Below are 12,088 nucleotides of genomic sequence, written 5' to 3'. Positions count from 1 at the left end.
AAGGAAAACATGTCTTAGGTGCACCCATATCCTCCCACCAGTCCACTAGAACTGCCATCAGAAGAGAGGTCTTTGGCTTTGGCCAGCAGTGCCCCAGAGATGAACCAGCAGACTTTATTTCCACCTCAGTGAGGTTTGCCAGAGTCCTTGCCCATACAGACTTATATAGAAATGTGAGAAGTTGGTCGTCATGCTGACCTTTATCCCTAAAAAGTCAGGATGTTTTGCAATCAATGCTCTTTAGATGCTACTTGCTCATCGAAGACTAGGGGCTGAGGTCACGCGGGACTGCTGTGTCCTGGGAGACCATTGTGGTGGGTAGTTAAGAGGACAGAGTTTGGAAGCAAATTGCCCCCATTTTAAACTGGGTTCCAGTGCTTTCTAGAGGTGTGACTTTGGGCCTGTTACTTAACCACCTTGGGTCTAAATCTCCTCATCTATAAAATGAGAATAATAGTTCTAATCTAACAGAGTGTTATGACAATTGAGATAAAACATAGATAAGTGCCTACAACAGTGCCTTGACCGAAGTACTCAATAAACATCACTCTTATTACCATTTTTGAGTGTCCATCATGTTATGAGACCCAGAGGAGATGCTGTAACCAAATGCAACATCCTGGTATGGTTACAAAGAAAAGTATGTGAAAGCCCTTGTCCAGTCCAGACTTTACTCTTCAGCCAAAAGAACAAGAAGCCAGACGGTCTCCTCCCAGCTGGGTCTCTTGCCCCAGTTTTCTGGCTGTGCCACACCAGACTGATAATTGTATTTATCTGAGCCTCAGTCCACGTTCACTGAGAAAAGTATGTGACACATTGGCACCTAGAATAAAAGGCAGTAAATAGTAGGTGCTCAGTAACTTCACTTCACTTCAGTAACGCTTGGTTCTTTGTCTTGTATAATAAGAAATAAACACGGGATCGATTTTCAGATGCTTCTGAGCATTTCAAATTTGAGCCCTTTAACATAGGACCAAAGTGTAGCACTTCACACTCCCATGACTTTCATACGTTATTAACTGGATTCTGTAGTCATCAATGTACTTAGTACTCTAATCACTGAAAAGTAGTAGTAACACAGCTGCAGTTTAACCTTAATGAAAATCTAGCAATGGCTATAACTCACTTGAAAGGAGCAGTTTGCACTGGCTCTGCCTGAGGGTATTTACACTGGGAAACCAGCCCCACTGGCGCCCTAGAGAAGAGGCAGGCAGAGGAGGTGAAGGCATGCTTATAAAGGGGATTTCTAGCTGTTGGGGAAAGTGATAGACTTCCAGAATCAGAAAGAACCTGGAAGAATTCTAATCAAACTCTTGGCTTTCCAAGGCAAAATCAGATCGACCTTAGGAAGTTTAAAGGGCTGATGTAGTGTTCCATGTAGAGTCACTTTCTCCTTTGTGTGTGCTTAGTCACTCAGTTGTGTCCCACTCTTTGCAGCCCCATGGACTATAGCCTGCCAGACTCCTCTGTCCACGGGGATTCTCGGGGCAAGAATACCAGAGTGTGTTGCTATGCCCTCCTCCAGGGGATCTTCCCAACCCAGGGATTGAACCCAGGTCTCCTGCATTGCAGGCAGATTCTTTACCATCTGAGCCACCAGGGAAGTCCTTTAGCCTGAGATAAGTCATTTGATGCAACTTTAAGTTCCCAGGTCCCTCAGATGGACACACCAGGGCTGAGCTTGCCCTCAGCTGTCATAAGCAGCTCTGGGAACTCATGTACTGCTTCTCCAGAGCCCATCCAGTGGTTGAAATCTTACCATTAAGAAACTGGGCTTTGGGGCTTCAAAATCTTTTGGTTATTATAGTTGGCATTTTCATCTAAATGCCTATGATGGAGTTTTCTTCGTGGGAGTGGTAGCCAGCTAGCTGAGAAAGGTACCCAAGTGCGTAGGTGTGGAAGGGTGAGGGTGCAGAAAGCAGGACTCCAGACAGCTGGGAGGGCAGGTAGTACAGGTCAGGAGGCGAGAGGACATCAGAGGTTGACCTTATCTACTTTGCAAGTCTTGCGTGGCCCAGACCTGCCATCCTAGGGAACATGGGCCTGCATCTCAAGTGTCCAGTGGCCTTTTGCCCTGGCACTGGGCTGGGGCTCAGGACACAGACCTTTTTGTTCCTGCCTCTTATACCAAACCTCTAAGTCCACGCGCACCTTTAGTTCTCCCCTCTAATACTGTGGTCCCTGATAGCTGTTTCAGAAACGTGAATTGACAATGAGCCAGGAAACAGATTACCTGAACACTCTGTTCTTTGAAACAGATAGATTGCCACATTCCTAAACTCAGTGAATTCACTTAAGAAAAACAATTATTGAGGGCTGATGGGAAAGCTTCCCTGGAGGCTTTGGGGGCATTTCAGTCCTGAGTCTTGACTGCAAACTGCCCCAGTCCAGATTATTCTTTGTCTTTTGCTCTCTTTGGCTCCTAGCGTGAAACGCAGCAACTGCTACATGGTCTGGGGTGGGGACATCGTGGCTACATCCCAAAGAGCGAGTCGCAGCAATGTGGACCTGGAGATCGGCTGCCTTGTGGATCTAGCGATGGGCATGTTGTCCTTTTCAGCCAACGGGAGGGAACTTGGCACCTGCTACCAGGTAGGAGTGGCATCGGGGACCATGACAGTGGCATCCCAGGCCCAGGTGCTCAGGGCTCTGCTCCTAAGTCTTCTGTGTGGTTGACATCTTCACCACAACACATGGAGTTGATGTACCTACGTGGGCCAAGGCCATCTAGGAAAACAGACAAGAACAAAGTGACTTCATTTTGTTCAGAGAGGGAAAGATCTTATTTACTGGTTGATTGGAAATGCTGGTCATCTTTCTAGCAGATGAGAAGGCTTTTCTGTGGTGCTGGGCTCTGAAAGGCTATTCATTAATTCCATCAGTATTTCCTGTGCAACGTTCACATTACCTACACTGTATAAGATGCGAAGTCTAAAAGGTCAACGGAGATAGTCCTCGCTTTAAGAAACTTCTGTGCTCAAAATATAGACCTGTAAAAACTGATTAATTTGCCAGGGAGTATTCCCTTTGCAAAAAAGGTTATTCTCATTCACTATGGCTTCTTTGCAGGGTCCTTAAAAAACTACATTTATATAAATAATGTATCTCCCTCTTTCGCTGACTATAAACTGACAGAACTCCTTGGGGAAACTATCAACTATATACATGTAGGTTTACCTGTCATTAACCACAAGAAAGCTAATCTGCTTTAAGTTGGATTTTTCACCTTTGATGGCCAAGTAAGCTTGGGAAAAGCCACAAATTATATCTTCCTTTGGAAGTTTTGCAGTTTAAGTGTTAATACAGGAAAACTTTAAGAAATGGTTCAGAAAGAAACCTAGCCAACCATTTCTCATTTAATCAAGAAAGCTTTTTTTTTAAATTTAATAATTAGTAATATTCTATCAGCCCAGACTTCTACAGAGTATACTATGAGAAAGGCTAAGTTAAGGAATTAAATATCTGTATTAAACCTTCTTGACACTTCAAAGGTAGAATGGAAAGCTTCCTTTATGTATGGATAGAGTGTTATCCAAGTTCAGAGAAGGAGGAGTCTGCTTCCATGGAAAGTGGTCAAGAAAAATTTATTACAGAGAGATCTTGATTATGAAACAGAATACTTCCAGGTAGAGAGAGAGAGGCATGTACTTGGTTGAAAGAAGGGCACAAAAGCGTAATGGAGATGAAGGCATAAGAGATGTTTATGTTTGAGGAATGATGGACAGATTAGAATGGGTAATGGTTGGTGGTAACAAATTTGGAAAGGTAGGGAGGAATTAGGAAGCAATGAGGAACTCCGAAAGAGTTCTCAGGACAATGGCAAACAGTGTTGAGGGGAGCTCAGCCAACTGCTGCTGCTGCTGCTAAGTCACTTCAGTCGTGTCCGACTCTGCGACCCCATAGACGGCAGCCCACCAGGCTCCTCCGTCCCTTGGATTCTCCAGGCAAGAGTACTGGAGTGGGTTGCCATTTCCTTCTCCAATGCATGCATGCATGCATGCATGTAAGTCGCTTCAGTCGTGTCCAACTCTGTGTGATCCCATAGACAGCAGCCAACCAGGCTCCTCCATCCCTTGGATTCTCCAGGCAAGAGTACTGGAGTGGGTTGCCATTTCCTTCTCCAATGCATGCATGCATGCTAAGTCACTTCAGTCATGTCCGATTCTATGCAACCCTATGGACAGCAGCCCACCAGGCTTCTCTGTCCACAGGATTCTCTAAGTAAGAATACTGGAGTTGGTTGCCATTTCCTTCTCCAGCTCAGCCAAATACAGGAGATAAAAAGCTCTGCTGTAAATGGCTCCTGTGTCAATGGCTAAACCCCAGATTCCAGAATCAGCCCCAGGTTACAGCCTGCAGGCTGAAAAGCCGCTAGGCAGCCATTTGTCTGGCTTGTGGTTGAAGAGCAGGGGTCTGTAGCTGCCCCAAATCTGAAATGTTAAGTGACTGAAAACACAGGCAGAGCTCTTTATGGGGGCCAGGGACAGCCTGCCAGTGTGGCGGTCTTCCCCAGGACCTCCTGCAGTGGGTAACCCTCTGCACACTACACTGGGGCTCTTCCTCCTCCTGGAAAGAAGTGGAATCATCACCACTACCCAGCAGCTGGGACCCCACCAGCTGCTCCCAGAAAGCGGCCTTTGCAAATTCAGACTTTGAAGCAGAAAGTAACATACTGTTCTTCCAGTACTTTCTCATGATTCCACCTTCCCCTCCCCTCTTAAGTCCCCTGAGAGGAGGCTTATATACATTACTACCGTCCTTCAGAATCCATTAGCTTTTTTCCATTTACTTTTGAAATGAGTTTGACTAAAAAGGTCCTCCCTGAGCTGCTGAGAGTTCCAAGACATCTAATCACATTTAAGGTCCCTAAATAAATAAATAAAACCCAACCCACGGCATTTGCAGCAGCAATGACTGGCCTGCTTCAGGAAAGAGCCTATGATGATAAGAAGATGTTACAACAAAGAGCAGATCCTGTGCCATTTGTGTGCTATCTTTCACAGCAGTTCCTGGATGATGTGAAGCTGGTCAGTTTTCTGAGCTGCTAATTGGTGTCTGTGCCCCAGAGTGGATGGTGTTACTCCACGTGTGTAAATCCTCATGACTCTGCTCAGGGCTTCCAACCAGCTCCCACCCTGGGGTGGGAATGCGGAGGAGGTCAGGGCTCTGAGCAGGGTCCTCCAGAAACTTCCACACACCCAGCCCCCTTCTCATTGCTGGCAAGACAGTTAACGTGTCCAGCCATGTGTCTGGTCTCCCAGCCCTGGGATAATTGTTATTCTGCAGTTGTAGCCATTTTCATTTTTCAATTATCTTGAGCAGAGCAGGGTAGTAATATTTATACACTGGCTTTCCGTTCAGAAAGGACCAGTAACCAAAATAATAAGAGAGGGATTCTCTCCAAGGCTTCCAGACCTCCCCATTAAATACTGCTACACAATCTGAAAAGCTTTTTCTGTCTCACTTAATGTAATCATGGGAGAAATGAGAAATAAAATGTATGTTCAAGAGGTAGTCCTCACTGCCATCCCAGCCGCACAGCTCTGCAAGCAGAGGCCAGCTGTAAGATTCAGATTTACGAGAGGGGTTACCTTTCAATTCAGGCTGTTACCTATACCCTGACCTTCACACATGATTAGAGATAGAATGTCCATCACTGCAAAGACAAAGTAGATCAGCCAGCGATAAAAAGTACCTTAAACACAAAGGGAAGAAAGTCCATGGCACTTCGTGGCAGCCTCACATCTGGACTCGCTGCTTATTCTGTCTGCTTATTCTGTCTGCTTATTCTGTCAGGCTGCAGTACCCCCTTCCAGAATATAAGCTCCTTGAGGGCGGGGGCTGCCCCCCCTGGTGGGTTCACTCCTGTATCCCTGCACATGAGACTGTGGTACCTGGCACCCAGGGAGTGCTTGCTAAGTATTTGTGATCAAACCAACCAACTTGGCTGGGAACCCACTAGATTTTTAGTTGCTGCCTAACAAATTACCACAGAATTAGCAGCTTCAAGTAGCATCCGTTTATCATTTCATGGTTTTGTAGATTTGACTGGGTTCTCTGCCCAGGTCCACACAAGGCCAAAATCAAGGTGTCAGCTGGACTGAGCTGGCTCTGTCCTGAGGCTCTGGGCAACCTCCCTTGCAAGCTCCTTCATGTCATCAGCAGGATCCAGTTGTGGCTGTGGGCAGAGGTTCCGAGGTCCCCACTTCCTTGGTGGCTGATCCCTCTCTGCTCCCAGAGGTGCCCACATTCCTTCCCATGTGGTCCCTTCCATCCTTAAAGCCAACAAGGGCACACCTGGTTCTTCTCATGCTTTGACTCTCTGATTTTCCCTTCTGCCCCCAGCAAGAGAAAACACTTGGTTTTAAGAATTTGTGCAATTGGATTAGGCCCACGAGGCCACTGTCTCTATCTTAAGGTCAGCTTGTTAGTAGCCTTGCTAACAGAATCAGTTTTGCCCCATGGCATCCAGGATCACAGGACTAACCGTGGGGTCACGAGGGCTGTCTAGGATATTCCACTTACCGCACCATCAGTTGCAGTTTCTTTCCTTATGGACACCCATCAGGTGCTCACACTTGTGTGTTCTTGTTATTTTAGTGATTGAAGAAAAGTTTCCATTGTACATTGTGGTGGGAATGTACTCTGAGGATAGAAATAAACCAACCCCAGAGCATCCATCTTACATGCTTTCAAGGACCTCCTCTCTGCAGGGAAGTTTGAGGAGGACCCTGCCATTTGACTGGGTAGCTTATGACATTTGCAGGGCTCATTCCTGAGGGACCTAAAAATGTGCCACCTTCTTTAGCCTGTCACTCCCCATCATGGTACAATTTAGTTCAGCATCAGAAATCTCTGAGTGAGTGCATTTCTCTCTCTTCCACCTGGCTGATTCAGGCAAAGTTTTCTCACACACCAGACCTCTGCTTGCTTCAAGTTGCAATGACTTGAGAGGCACACATTGTTCTAGAATGTTACTTGTTAGAGTCTTTGAGAAATCTGGGGCCAGCCTAAAGATGACTCTTGCCTTGTGACCGAAGTAGCACAGCAGCAAATCAGAATTTCCCATTTGTGTCTCTCACCCATAAACCCAGATCCTGGCACAAAGCAGGTATGAGATAGGCACTAAATAACTGTTGAATGTCCTCAGCAAAGCTTATTTTAGACATAGCCTAAGCAGTTCTCAGAGAAGGCAATGGCACCCCACTCCAGTACTCTTGCCTGGAAAATCCCATGGACAGAAGAGCCTGGAAGGCTGCAGTCCATGGGATCGCTGAGGGTCAGACATGACTGAGCGACTTCACTTTCACTTTTCACTTTCATGCATTGGAGAAGGAAATGGCAACTCACTCCAGTGTTCTTGCCTGGAGAATCCCAGGGATGGGGGAACCTGGTGGGCTGCCGTCTATGGGGTTGCACAGAGTTGGACACGACTGAAGCAACTTAGCAGCAGCAGGCAGTTCTAGCAGCTCCGTCCCTACCTATTAGTTTTACTAGCATCATCCTTTCATAATCATCCAGAGGTACCTGAAGCATCAGGTATAAAGCAACTGTCTTATCTGAAATGTGAGCTCACTGCAGTGTGCTTGAATGCCATATGCTGGGAACAAGCCTGGTATTTAACCAGTCTGGCCTCTTCATCATAAGCCAACAGCTCTGAACCAGACAATCCTTTAAGTCACTTCCAGTCTTAAAAATGTGTTTATAAATATTATGTCTAAATGCATTGAGGAAGTTTATTATTTACAGGAAGCCTGTAACAAATATCCTGGCAGAAAGGAAAATCACTGTACTCATTTTCTATTGCCTCATAACAAATTACCACAAACTCAGTGACTTAAAGGGCCTCCCAGTTGACTCAGATGGTAAAGAATCTGCCTGCAGTGCAGAAGACCCAGGTTCAGTCCCTGGGTCGGAAACATCCCCCTGGAGAAAAGAATGCAATCCTCTCTAATATTCTTGTCTGAAGAATTCCATGGACGGAGGAGCCTGGCGGGCTATAGTCCATGGAGTCGCAAAGAGTCAGACACAACTGAACAACTAACACTTTCACTTTACTTTCAGTGACTTAGAAGCATTCATTCATTGTCCCATGGTGTCCATGGGTCAGGAGTCAGGACACAATTTATCTGGGTCCCAAGCTCAGCATCTCCCAAGGCTGCAGTCAAGTTGTCAGCCAGGCTGCATTCTTTTCTGGAGCTTAGGGTCCTTTTCTAAGTTCATGTAGTTGTTGGCAGAAATTCAGTTGCTTGCATTTGTAAAACTCAGGCTCCATTTCTTGCTGGCTGAAGCCAGGAGCTTACCACTTTCAGCCCCATGAAACCCCCTAGAACTCCTTGCCACATGGCCCTCTCAAAACATGGCAGCTTACTTCTCTAAGGCTATCTGAAGCAACTTCTCCAGTCTGCTGAAATGGAATCGTCTGTATAATACAACCAATCAAGGGAGTGGCAGTCCTTTAGCTTTGGCCATATCCTGTTTGCTGGAAACAAGACACAAATTCTAGAAGAGGCGATTGTACAGGGGAGTAAATCACTGGGGGACACTTTTAGGGTATGTCCACAACACCCAGAAGCCCCTCATTTGATGGGTCTGGAAAGTTGTAAGCATATCCTACTGTGTGAATTGCTCAGGCTGCCGTCTGTGGGGTTGCACAGAGTCGGACACAACTGAAGCGACTTAGCAGCAGCAGCAGCAAAGGACTTTAGTTGGTGGGATTAAAGTCGTATTTCTTCTTCTGTGGTTCTCCAAGTCTGATCAAAAGCTCCACATCAAAGGAAATAAGTGATAAATGAAGCCCTTGATGTCATAAACGTATCACATGCCTCATCTAAACACCAGCTAAAAGGCAGTTGGTGAATCTCACACTATTTAATGTAAGAAGTAAAATCATGAGTGAGGAAGGGGTGGAGAGAAGTCTACAGGAGCCAAGTAAGGAGGAGAGGTTTTGAGGGAGGAGACAGGCTCTGGGGGCAGCTTCTTCATGGAAGCACCAGCAGTCCTTGCCTGCAAAGTTGGCTCTCGAGTGGGGGCAATTCTCCCTTCAGGGACATCTGATCATCTCTGGAGACATTTTGGATAGTCATGACCATAGTGGGGTGGAGAGTACTACTGACATGTTAGTACGTAGAGGCCAGAGATGCTGGTAACTACAAGGCACAAGACAGCCCTCACACAGAGACTTACTCAGCCCAAACCATCAGTAGGACCGAGGTTGGGACATTCTGCTATAATTCCGCCAGGCTTGCTTGACCAACGCCATGTGCCTTCAGAAAGAATGCTGAAGTCACCTCACTGCCCTCACTCGTCACCTCCCATGGGCAGGAGTAATGCATGATGGTGCTCCCTGAGGGCCAGGAGTCTCCTTGTGAAGAGCAGGTACCCTACCTTGTTCTGTGAGCAGAGCACACACAGCCTCTGGTGGGCAGATGGTAGCTCCCGCCTGTGACTGCCCTCCTGTGCGCTGGAGAAAGCTGCTGGCTTCTCAGTTACCTGAGAGGGAAAATAAAAGGATGTGAGATCACTCAGCCCTGAGTGGAGAGAGGACTACTGAAGTTAGGAACAGTGACAGTAGCTACCACTAGGCACCGGCTCTCTGGGAATTTCTGAACAGTGCCCCGTGAGCAGCCAGTTAGCTTTCCTCTTTCCCCTCAAGTTAGAATGAGGGCGTTGATTGAAACACTCATGACTTAGCCCCCTAGGATTTTATAATTCTGGGCAAACCTCTGGATTTGTGTTGGTTTCCAGGTGGAGCCCAATACCAAAGTGTTTCCAGCCGTCTTCCTGCAGCCCACAAGCACCTCTCTGTTTCAATTTGAACTTGGGAAGCTGAAGGTATTTATCTGTCCCTTGTCTAATGGCTATACATAAGAAGATGCACAGGCCATTATGGGGAGAAGCTCAGGCATGAGGAAACCAGGAAATCTGTGACCTTCTCCTTCTCAAATGCCCCCCTCTACAAACCTCTACACGTCCATGTGAAATTCATGCAGCAGAACATAGGTTCCCATTTTCCCCTTCTCCCACTTCTTTTGGGTTCCAAAAGGATTAATGGGTGCTCGTATAACTCATTATGTCAGGTCTTTATTAGTGCTGGAAAAGCCCTCATTGGTCCCTGGATGCATTGTCTCTCTCTGATGTACAGTTCACTTTAATGTATGGCTCACTGTTGCTTATTGTGGGCCGAGTGGATTGTGCAGTCACTGAGCATCTCTGAATTGCATGTGTCTGACGCCTTTATGCCTTGCCCCAGAATGCCATGCCCCTGTCGGCAGCCATATTTAAGAGTGAAGAGAAGAACCCCGTCCCGCAGTGCCCACCACGGCTGGATGTCCAAACCATCCAGCCTGTGCTCTGGAGCCGCATGCCCAGCAGCTTCCTGAAGGTGGAGACGGAGAGGGTGAGCGAGCGCCATGGCTGGGTGGTGCAGTGCCTGGAGCCCCTACAGATGATGGCACTCCACATCCCGGAAGAGAACAGGTAGTACAGGGGCCCATGGCGGAAGGGGAGGGGCCAGGAGGTGGGGAGGGGCCAGGAGGTGGGGAGGGGCCAGGAGGTGGGGAGGGGCCAGGAGGTGGGGAGGGGCCAGGAGGTGGGGAGGGGCCAGGAGGTGGGGAGGGGCCAGGAGGTGGGGAGGGGCCAGGAGGTGGGGAGGGGCCAGGAGGTGGGGAGGGGCCAGGAGGTGGGGAGGGGCCAGGAGGTGGGGAGGGGCCAGGAGGTGGGGAGGGGCCAGGAGGTGGGGAGGCGGAGGCAGGACCCAGCAAGCCCAGGAGGGAAGCGGGAACATCCTCACTGGCCAAGGTCCAGGGTGGTTGCTGATTGCCCAGAAGCGTGGGTTTCTCTTCTCTTTCCCTTCCCCACTTTAACTATTCACTCAGAAACAGGAGCAGGATATTCACGATGATGTGCCAGCCATGGGGCTTTCACTGTAGCTCTGAGTTCTGCACTCAAGGACATTTCCATGCCTTAAATTTTAAAAAGCATGGTTCAGGAATCTGTTATGATGGCAATACTGGGAAGAATGAGGCAAGCCTAGATTGCTTGGAGAACCAAGAATCAGGCTCCTGGCCCCCCTCCTCATTAAGAGATGCTCCTGTTTTATGGCTTGGGTTCAGTTGAGTGCTGCCACTTGCTGTTTGTGGCTCTTGAGTGATCTGATACACCCCAGGTTTCAGTCTCCTCATCAATACAGAGAGGTCAATGCTCACTCAATGGATTGCTGGGAGGGAAGAAAGGAAGTTGTGTAGGTAAAATCGAGTTCAGTTTCAGTTCAGTTTAGTCACTCAGTTGTGTCCAACTCTGCGACCCCATGGACTGCAGCACACCAGGCCTCCCTAGCCATCACCAACTCCCAGAGCTTACTCAGACTCCTGTCCATTGAATCCATGATGCCATCTAACCATCTCATCCTCTGTCATCTCCTTCTCCTCCCACCTTCAATCTTTCCCAGCATCAAGGTCTTTTCAAATGAGTTAGCTCTTCGCATGAGGTGGCCAAAGTATTGGAGTTTCAGCTTCAGTGTCAGTCCTTCCAATGAATATTCAGGACTGATTTCCTTTAGGATGGACTGGTTGGATCTCCTTGCAGTTCAAGGCACTCTCACACGTATTCTCCAACACCACAGTTCAAAAGCATCAATCCTTTGGTCCTTAGCTTTCTTTACAGTCCAACTCTCACATCCATACATGACTACAGGAAAAGCCATAGTCTTGACTAGATGGACCTTTGTTGACAAAGTAATGTCTTTGCTTTTTAATATGCTGTCTAGGTTGGTCATAACTTTCCTTCCAAGGAATAACCATCTTTTAATTTCATGGCTGCAATCACCATCTGCAGTGATTTTGGAGCCCCCCAAAATAAAGTCTGACACTGTTTCCACTGTTTCCCCATCTATTTGCCATGAAGTGATGGGACCAGATGCCATGATCTTCGTTTTCTGAATGTTGAGCTTTAAGCCAACTTTTTCACTCTCCACTTTGACTTTCATCAAGAGGCTCTTTAGTTCTTCTTCACTTTCTGCCATAAGGATGGTATCATCTGCATATCTGTGGTTATTGATATTTCTCCTGGCAATCTTGATTCCAGCCTG

General features: G+C 47.4%; 1 protein-coding gene across 1 annotated transcript in view; it reads left to right on the top strand.

Moving 5' to 3' along the window:
- The window catches only part of RYR3 (ryanodine receptor 3), a 573,341-nt gene that overhangs the window by 372,882 nt on the left and 188,371 nt on the right, over window positions 1–12,088 (top strand). Inside the window, exons 32-34 of the mRNA XM_052647070.1 lie at window positions 2,427–2,592; window positions 9,748–9,834; window positions 10,253–10,479. Coding sequence (XP_052503030.1) covers window positions 2,427–2,592; window positions 9,748–9,834; window positions 10,253–10,479 — 480 coding nt within the window. The remainder of the gene's footprint in view (window positions 1–2,426; window positions 2,593–9,747; window positions 9,835–10,252; window positions 10,480–12,088) is intronic.

The sequence above is a fragment of the Budorcas taxicolor genome, chromosome 10 (genome assembly GCF_023091745.1).
Source record: "Budorcas taxicolor isolate Tak-1 chromosome 10, Takin1.1, whole genome shotgun sequence".
Classification (NCBI taxonomy): Eukaryota; Metazoa; Chordata; class Mammalia; order Artiodactyla; family Bovidae; genus Budorcas; species Budorcas taxicolor.
The sequence above is the reverse complement of the archived record's forward strand: the minus strand, read 5'-3'. Positions and strand labels throughout refer to the sequence as shown.